The sequence below is a fragment of the Geospiza fortis genome, unplaced genomic scaffold (genome assembly GCF_000277835.1).
Source record: "Geospiza fortis unplaced genomic scaffold, GeoFor_1.0 scaffold78, whole genome shotgun sequence".
Taxonomy (NCBI): domain Eukaryota; kingdom Metazoa; phylum Chordata; class Aves; order Passeriformes; family Thraupidae; genus Geospiza; species Geospiza fortis.
Genome location: NW_005054339.1, coordinates 4,992,353 through 5,001,604, shown reverse-complemented (window position 1 = coordinate 5,001,604; position 9,252 = coordinate 4,992,353). Strand labels below are relative to the sequence as shown.

The 9,252-nt window shown below is 39.8% G+C and overlaps 1 protein-coding gene across 1 annotated transcript; it reads left to right on the top strand.

Moving 5' to 3' along the window:
• The first annotated feature begins 1,000 nt into the window (after positions 1-1,000).
• ASB14 (ankyrin repeat and SOCS box containing 14) lies at positions 1,001-8,059 on the top strand. Its single transcript, XM_014307646.2, has 10 exons — positions 1,001-1,128; positions 1,656-1,710; position 1,888; positions 2,065-2,196; positions 2,294-2,452; positions 4,166-4,411; positions 5,089-5,260; positions 6,182-6,725; positions 7,516-7,669; positions 7,764-8,059. Exons 1-10 carry the CDS (start codon positions 1,001-1,003, stop codon positions 7,955-7,957), a joined length of 1,785 nt encoding a protein of 594 aa, XP_014163121.1. The 3' UTR covers positions 7,958-8,059.
• The last annotated feature ends 1,193 nt before the right edge of the window (positions 8,060-9,252 follow it).

The following is a 9,252-nucleotide window of genomic DNA, read 5'->3' as shown; positions in this document are numbered from 1 at the left end:
TAAAGACTTTTCTTTTTACAGTGTAATACTTACTGCTATAGGTCTGAAATTCTTATTCCAAAACTCAAAAGTATTTTTACAAGGAAAATGGGCTTTTAATTCCTTCTTTTGTTGGCAGCACTTATCAGGTCAGATTATTAAACATAGCTGACGTGTGTGAAAGAAACGTGGAGAAAGTCCCAGAGTATCTTATGACTGGGTATTTATAGTGAGCTATTAATGGACATGGGCTCTGCAGAGATTGTTTACAATCCTGAAAATGTCACTTTCAACTTTCTTCAAAGGCAGAGATTTTCCCTCTTTCAGAAGGTGAGGAAAGCCAGTATATTTTCTCAATGCATAGGAAAATTAGTAGTACTTTTAGGAAAAAAAGTAGTCTATGTACTCATTCAACCATAGTAAAATCAATTACTAACAGTATCTTACTGTATATGTTGCTAATATATTTCTCTTTTTTGCTATATATGCAATTACAGAGCAAGGCCTTGCAATCACACATTAAGTGGACCAGGTAACAAATTAAATTATGCAGATTTGCTATGAATTACTTCTGCCCAGCTTTAAGATATTTCTAGAATGATTCCAAGCTTTGTAGCTGGCATGTTGACAACTTCCTTAAATTTCCTGTACTCATTCATTTTGACAAATTATTTATTAGCTTTCAGTTTTATTTATTAATTTTATTTTACCTTGCCCTGTCATTTTGTTTTGTTTTGGTTTTTTCAGGCCAGCTTTTTTGAAAGACAGAAGTGGAAGTTTTGATAAGGTAAAACAGATGAGAGGTTTGAGCCTAATGGAATATCTTGAGATCTTGAATCTGCCAAGAACAGCATGACTGCTTAATCATATAACAGTGTAGTCATTTATTTTAAACTGTGTTTCATTTCTCTTGATACTGACACAGTGTTTGCTGTTTCTGTTACTCCAGATCTAACCTAAAGTCAAGTGAAGCATCCCTAAGGATTCCCTACAGAAGTGATCCATGTGGTGCTGATTTGCCATGAATAATTCTGTGTATATGGTTGATGGTGATTCTGATGAGGAAATCTCTACCCAGCAAGCTATTCAGGAAAGCTTACAAGATTGGCATAAGTTTGAAACAAGTGGCAGTGCAACAGAGGTTGAAAGGTGATAAGTTATTATTTCTATTTTGGGTGTTTTCTTGGCATTACTGTAAGCATTTAGTAGGCCTTATTTTCCTTTAACTCCCTAAGTTGTATTGTGCTGACCCTGTCCCATGGATACTGGAAAGCACTGGTAGCTCACTAGTTTTGAGTTCTCCCTGAAAAAGTGTACCTGTTTCTTGGACAATATGAAACATATGAAACTTTCAGGTGATGTTTTACATCAATATGTTAATGAGTATAAGGCTTTGTGAAGAAGAAAAGTAGGTGATGTAGAAGTAGATTGGTATGGGAGCTTCCCCTCATTTTAGCATTTAATTGTTGGCCTTTGTGTGAAAAATTCAGTATTTACAGTGTCAGGAAAAGACAAAAAAAAATAGTGTTTCAATGTGTTAAACCCTCACAAAACCAATGTAACTTAGAAAAACTTAACATATTGTCTACATTAGAGTATTTGAAGTAAGGTATAATTATATCCTTAGCTTCACATGAATTTTTACTTCTGATTTTATTCTTGTTCTGTTTATGCAGTTTCCAGTATACCACAAGTAAGGAACACGGCCAGATCATTGCAGCAATTCGGACAGTTAAGTACAAATACACCCCTGGGAATGGCTGAGCAATGCCTACACTTTGGGGGTATGATCACCTGATTTAAGTGCAGCTTTCCTTTATATAGTCTTGGGAGAAGTAAGGAAACTAAAAGCAAGACATCCAAAAGCTAGCTTATTAGATAGGATCATGGAAGTGGGATGGGTTCAAGGGTCACCTCTTCCAAAAATTCCAGTGCTGCATCTCCTGAAATTAGAGGAAAACTTACAGCCTTTCATTTCTAATGAGCAAGATACACTGGTGGGATAAATGGCACTCAATGTATTAGCTGCCTGAATTTTGTCTTATGATGTGTAATGGGATATGTATCTATGCTAAAATATCACAGGCCAAGAGGAGGCCTTGAAGAAGTTGGTGAGGCACAGTTCTGCATTTGAAGAAGCAGATCAGCATGGCTGGCTTCCTGTGCATGAAGCTGCAGCACAGCTAAATAAGAACATCCTTGAAATAACTTTCAAAGGTACTAAGTCCTCCTAGTTTTCCACCAAAAAGTTTTACAAAGTAAAGTTTGATAAATCATCCCACCTTCAAATGTGTTCTGCTTTTCTGTATTTCAGCCTCCCGTGACATTACGTGGGAACAGTCCACTCTAAAAGGGGAAACACCTCTCTTGGTGGCAGTAAGAAATTGTTTTGTGGACAATGTCCACTTTCTCCTGCTCAATGGCTGCAATCCCAATGTTAAAAATGAAGAGGGAGATTCTCCTTTAGTTATAGGTGAATACTGTTTTTAGGGGTGGAGAGGTGAGGGAATGAGGTGAGGATACATTTTAGGTTTTAAGGTGACATATTTGACTTCAATGCCTAAAATATTTTGCTCTAAGGAGAAAAAAAAAATCTCAACATTCAATAGGTCTGAACCTGTGTTTTTCTCAGATGATAATTAGCTTTCTTCATGAAGTGTAGAGTGCCATCCTCTGCTTTCCTTGGTATCATTTCTGCAGTGGTGCCAGGTAGTGAGTCCTTCTGCTTCTTCATGCTATTACTGCCCTTCATGTCTGCAGGCATAGAACATTCATATTCTCTGCCCATATGGTATCTCCTTCATTGCATCAGCCTTTTTTTCTCAAAAAACCTATGGTAATTGGTTTTAATTATCCAAAATTATAGCAAACCAGCCTGATTTATCTACAGTATGTGGGGTGCAAAGCAGTGTTTGTCCCTATTTAGACATTGCTGTCATTAGTCCAAGGATGACAAGTGAAGAAGACAGGCTGACATTCTCAGTTCACTTCTCTTCAATATTTTGTGATTTCGGAATAAGGTCCCATAGCTACTATAGTCCTAGTATAGACCCACATTCTTTGTGTGAATGCCACTTTAATTTGATCATGCACAAGAACTGCAATTCATGATTTCTAAAGAACTCTATTTTGCCAAAATGTTTTCAAAAGCGTTCTTTGTTAATTCCCTTTGTTCATTCCCTTCCTTCAGTCTGGGCTATGATGCCTTCATTCTTACTGAATCCTACCCAAAAACAGGAAAGTGTCTTCTCATTATCTACATTCTAAAGGAGCACTCAAGTTTCTTGGATGATCCCATTCATTTTTTTGTATTGGAAGGGTGATTTATTTTTCAAAACTGTTGTTAAAGGAGGAGAAAAAGGCCCACCAGTCATGTGTAGGACCCTCAGTCCATCCTTGTAAAATGGCTGCAGTTTTAAGTCAGGTCCATCTGCTTAAAAAAATGTATTGAACTCCTAGATACTTTTGAAGTGCACAGCATTAAAATGCACCATCCCCCAAGAAGGGGATGCATGGAATTTATCTAAAGCAGCCATGTAGGTCACAGATAATGGGACATCACAGTTTCTGTCACAGAATGCTGTCACTGGTGTTCAAGCAGCTGTGGCACATGAAGCTGCTCAGCCTAATCTGTCCTGCTGAAGGATATTCACTATCCTGCACAGCCTGGAAGATCAAAGGAGAAGGAGGGAAGGGTGTTGCCTAATCATTCCATCCACTGGAGCTAATGCAAATTTCTCTTTTAAGATCCTCCCTGATTTAAGACTTCAGCCTCATTAAGCTCAGAAGGCATACGAAAGAGTCATTACAAGCTTTGTTTCATATTGTAGCAACTGCTCGTGGAGATTTAACAGAGCTCTGGTGGCAGCTCCTGAGCACCGGGGCCCTGAGTGTGGTCTCCACCTAGTGGCAAGGAAAGCTGTGTTCTGTTCCAGTACCAAATGCAACAGAGAGGAAAAAAATCTACAGAGAGAGATTACCACGAAATGATTCATTTGCATACTTAGTGTTGTCCTGGAAGCAAAGAACAGACTTGTTGATGACTTAAACCTTTCAGTGTAGGGGGGCATTTCTCATTGCATAAATAGCATTGCCAGGAACAGTGAGCACTCACATAATAGCAGCTATGGTGCACAGATAGCACTGAATAACAATCCTGTCTGATGCTTTGCTTGCTGTCCTACAGCAATTAAACTTGATTCCTATGACATTGCCTCCTTGTTGCTGCGATCTGGTGCCAGAGTGAATCTGCGCTGTGTCCATGAGAGAACTGCTCTGCATGAGGCAGCCAGGCTGGGCAGGAAGGACCTGGTACAGCTTCTCCTGGAGTCTGGAGCAGACCCTGACCCCCGCAGTGGATATGGCCTCACACCTCTAGCACTGGCTGCACAGATGGGACACACAGAAATTATGGAGCTTTTACTGCAAAGAGGTGAGACTTTATTATATAGGACCTTATAGGAGGAGAAGGCTTCAGATATGCCTTCAAAAACAGCAGCAGAAGTAGCTCACCTTACTAGAGAAAATTAAATGTCATCTGCAGTGAGGGTTGTTGTGATGTAGTGAAGGCCTGATAAATACCAATTTGTATAAAATTAAAATAATATATTAATATTTTAGTGAGTACTTATAGTTGGTTTTTAAATGCTCTATTATTTTCTCACGTAGAGAGGTTACCCTAGGGCACACTTGATAAGATATTGGGGGGAATTTTACATGGTGATTCAGCAGCATTGGAACTGGATTGCATGAACTCTTGGATACTGGGTCCTCTCATGTTAACAGTTACACCTGCCTGTTCTTTGTAAAGTAAAGGAATTGAAATGCATTGTTTGTAAACCAAAATCAATTGTTTTGATGAATAAGAATCAAATATTTTGGTGGTGCAGTTCTGGGAACAATTCTTACTGTGTACAAAGCAATTTGGACGTTCTTGTTCTAAGGATTAGATAAACGTAAACAGATCTAAAATCAAGGATCCAATATGAAGATTTATGCCCACAGTGGTTCTGTTTTGTGGAGAATATAATTCAAAATGCCATATCACTGGGGGGTTGGAGATGAATATTTACAGTGACTACTGTGAAGATCCTTGCTGCTTCTTCCCAGGTGCAGATGTTCTTTCACAGGCAATGGACTGTGCTTCTATATTGTTTGAAGCAGCAGGAGGAGGAAATCCAGATTCTGTGAGTCTTTTACTAGAATATGGGGCTGATGCCAATGTTCCAAAGCACTCGGGTCATTTGCCAATCCACAGAGCTGCATATAGAGGACACTTTCTGTGAGTTAATATACTTAAAAATCAAATAATAGTGACACCAGAAATATTAATTTTACTAATCTTACCTTATTCAAAGCAGACAGAAAATCTGTAGCTTTGTACAAGGAATTCTTTTTGACTGTGTAAATATGTCTGTTCTGTGTCTGAATGTAAGAGACCAGTTAGGATAAAATCTTCATGATTTTAGGATTCACATCTTAATCCCTCTGGAATTTCCCCATTTGTCACAAGTAGTAACACTGTCCAGTCTGATGCTGAGGTTCTGGGAACATTGTCACTCTCTCTGGGTCAATGTCTCATCTCCACTCCATCAGAGAAATGTGAATGGTGAATATAGTAAATAGACAAATAGAGAGTAAAGGTTATCCCTATTTTAAAGAGACTCAGACTACTGGAAGATATTTATGCCAAAATCACAACTAACAAATGAGGAACAAGCACCTGAGTATTCTTAATTTCTGTATGAATATTTTCTGTATATTAGTTGTTATATTTAAACTTAGATGTATATATAACATTATATATTATATGTATTCATGTTATAATACATATTCCATTAATTCCCTCATCCCTATACGTTAAGCAATAACACTATGCTTTCAACGTTCAGGAAAAATTTCTATTGAAAAGGAATCATTAATTCCTACAGCAAGGAATGGGTTGTTCATGAATAATAGTATAATGTAATAATATTATATGCGTAGTAGATGTAAAGTCAGTATCCATTGCTGGCTAACAATTGCAGTGTTAGCAATTCAAGTCAAAGCATGCCATGGTACTGATTTGCCATGTACATGTATATTAAGACTATTCTAACAGTCATGATGAATTCTGAAGCCAAACAACACAGGAAAATCAAAGATGAGTTAGGTGAACCAAAATGTTTAAGATTCTGAGATGCTTCTGGTTTTAATTTTTCAGAGCTCTAAAATATTTAGTTCCAGTGACTGATTTTTCTGCCATTAAAGAAAGTGGGATAAGTCCAGTTCACTCAGCAGCAGCAGGAGCACATCCTCAGTGCCTTGAGTTTCTCCTGCAGTCGGGTTTTGATGCCAATTTTATGCTGGCTCAGAGAGTTCGCAAAGGCTACGACGACCATCGGAAATCAGCGCTGTATTTCGCTGTCTCCAACGGGGATATCTGCTCCACACAGCTGCTGCTCAATGCTGGAGCCCTGACAAACCAAGATCCCATCAACTGCCTCCAAATAGCCTTGAGAATGGGCAACTACGAGTTAATGAATCTGCTGCTCCGCCATGGGGCCAACGTCAACTACTTCTGCCGCGTGAACACCACGCATTTCCCCTCAGCCCTGCAGTACGCCCTCAAGGACGAGGTGATGCTGAGGATGCTGCTGAACTATGGCTACGACGTGCATCGCTGCTTTGACTGCCCCTGGGGCAGCGGGGACCACTCCCAGTACGTGACTGACGGCTGGACCTCCACCGTCATCAAAGACACCATGGTAAGGGTGTCACACGGCTGCGGGTGCGGTCCTGCCACCTTCCTAAAACTAAATGGGAAGGGGCTTAATGCACGGTTAGAAAAAGAAGGTTTGAAGACAGCTTAAACATAGAGGAATAGACAAGGCTTTAAAATTAACCAGGTGTTATGAAGCCTAGCTCATGACAGCAAATGATGTAAACAGTAATTTTGAATTGTGAAAATATAGCTGATGATATGCTGATGATCATTAAGGAACTGGCACTCCAGGGCAGTGTTGTCCACGTTGTGAAAGCAGAGATTTGCAGGTTGGCTCTCTACATTGTCCTATACCAGAACACCAAGACTGGAAGGCTGTTGAAAGGACCCCTGGAGGTGGTGGGATAAGCACTGAGCAGAAATTAGCAAACCTAAAGAGCTTCCTGGAGACACTCAACAGTGTCATTGTTTCACAGTTTGTAAAGTCCATTTGAATCTAATAAACCCTTCTTTAACCTAAAGATAAGGGGATGATGCAGGAACTGGGCTGGTGGATCCTCCTATTAAGCACCTGGGACACAAGTCTAAATTCCAGTCAAGAGTGGTAGCACTTCTTTTTAAGCACCAAGTCCCCAGATATACAGCTTTTTAAGTTTATTTTTGGATCTAGTACAAAATAACCATCTCTCAAATTTTTAGATTCTACTAGTGAGGCTTAGGCAAGCTGTGGCAACCTCTAAAACCCTGCTCAAGTAATTGCTCTTGTCCTCAGAGAAAGAAGTAATTTACTGCAGTATCAATTATTACCCTACTAAATGTTTTGTTCCTGTCAGTTCTGTGAAGTGATAACCTTGTCCTGGCTGAAGCACGTGTCTGGGAAAGTCGTGCGAGTCATGTTAGATTACGTTGATCATGTTAAGATTTGCTGGAAGCTTGAAGCAGTTCTCAAAGAACAGGAACTCTGGCCAGACATCCATTTCATTTTAAGTAAGTATCTGTTTACGTTTTTAATGAAACCAAGCTGGTTTGGCACTGGGGCCTTTTTGCTTGGCAGCATTTTAATTTTGCTTCTCCTTTCTAGCAAATCCTCGCTCTCTGAAGCACCTTTGCCGGCTGAAGATCCGGGCGTGCATGGGCCGGCTGCGTCTCCGCTGCCCTGTCTTCATGACCTTCCTTCCACTGCCAAACTGCTTGAAAGATTACATCCTGTACAAGGAATATGATCTTTATGGACAGGAAAACTTCACAGGGATCTACAACCTCAACTGTGCATAAGTATTTGTCCTGTACTTTGAAGGGAATTTAATGTGGATAAGACTGATGTGCTTTTTGCTTTTGGGATTTTCTCTCCTCTGCACATTAAGGAATGCCAGTGCTCTCCCCTCACCCCCTGAAGAAAATGGTGAGACCCCCAAAATGTAAGTATTGGTGATCCCATTTTAAGGATCTCCTGGACTATGACCTATCTGCAAGTTATGGCAACAATATTTTAAATGCCCGGTGTGACAAGTTAAGGAAGTGAACAATACAGGGCTGCAAGCCTTGTGTTATGGCTAAGGTAAAGGTTGTCATATCAGATACCCCTACCCTCATTCCAGGGTTAAACTCAGGGTTTAGTTAAAGGTCAGGGATTTGACTAAAACCAGGAAGGGACATAGTTTTCTCTTGTACTTCTTCCCTTCTCTTGGCAAGATAATAGTCCTTATTTGTGAAGTTCTGAAGAGCAGCTTAAGTAATTCTTCACCCAGTAAAGCAATCCCCCATTCTCGGCAATTAAATGAGATTAAGCTTGAGAAACCTCTGCTTATCACAGCAGGTCATGTGACATACCAATGTTTTATCAAGGTGGCCCTGCTGAAAGCTGTGTTAGTTCTGCAGCTCCTTCTCAGGTACTGGCATGTCTCATCCACCATGAACTTGGACTATTCTCTCTAGAACTGGATTCTCCATACACAGTGCTGTCCAAAGTCATGCTTGCAATTTTTGGAGTTTCTCTCTATAGAGGTGGAGCTTAAACTTTTGGATCCCTGTCATTTTAGGAAGTCTTACAGAAGTCTTAGAAAGACCTACAGCATGTTCCTTAGACAGACCTTCATCGGTTCCTTCTAAAAATACTGCAAATATTGGATCCCTGTCATTTTAGGAAGTCTTACGGAAGTCTTAGAAAGACCTACAGCATGTCTGTCCCTTCTAAAAATACTGCAAATATCAGTTCCTATTTTAGAAAAAAAGAAGTTCATCAACACATTTGGCATTAGTAGTATTTATTCCTTCATAATCAAGTAAGCATAGATGTTTTTTTCCTAGTTATACATGCATCTTTATCACAGAAGTTACAGAATTCAAAAGTTTGCTTTTCCCCAGAAAAATCTACAAACCTTATAAAATACAAATTTAACCTTAATGTGGTTATGGCCAATGGTTTTTTACATGGTGTTTATCCCATAATAAACTAACTCAGCCTGTGAAGATATGTCCAATGCCCCTGGTAATGGTTGTGCTGGTAAAGCCTCTGCACTCAGCTTGTTCTGCAGAGCCCTCACTGCCCCACCATGGGCCCTGCCCAGCCC

Excerpts from the sequence above, each read along its gene's own strand:
- ASB14 (XM_014307646.2), top strand. The coding sequence starts at position 1,001 with ATGAATAATTCTGTGTATATGGTTGATGGTGATTCTGATGAGGAAATC. Across the intron at positions 2,197-2,293 it reads CCTTGAAATAACTTTCAAAG|CCTCCCGTGACATTACGTGG; the intron begins GTACTAAGTCCT and ends TCTGTATTTCAG. Across the intron at positions 7,670-7,763 it reads AGACATCCATTTCATTTTAA|CAAATCCTCGCTCTCTGAAG; the intron begins GTAAGTATCTGT and ends TCTCCTTTCTAG.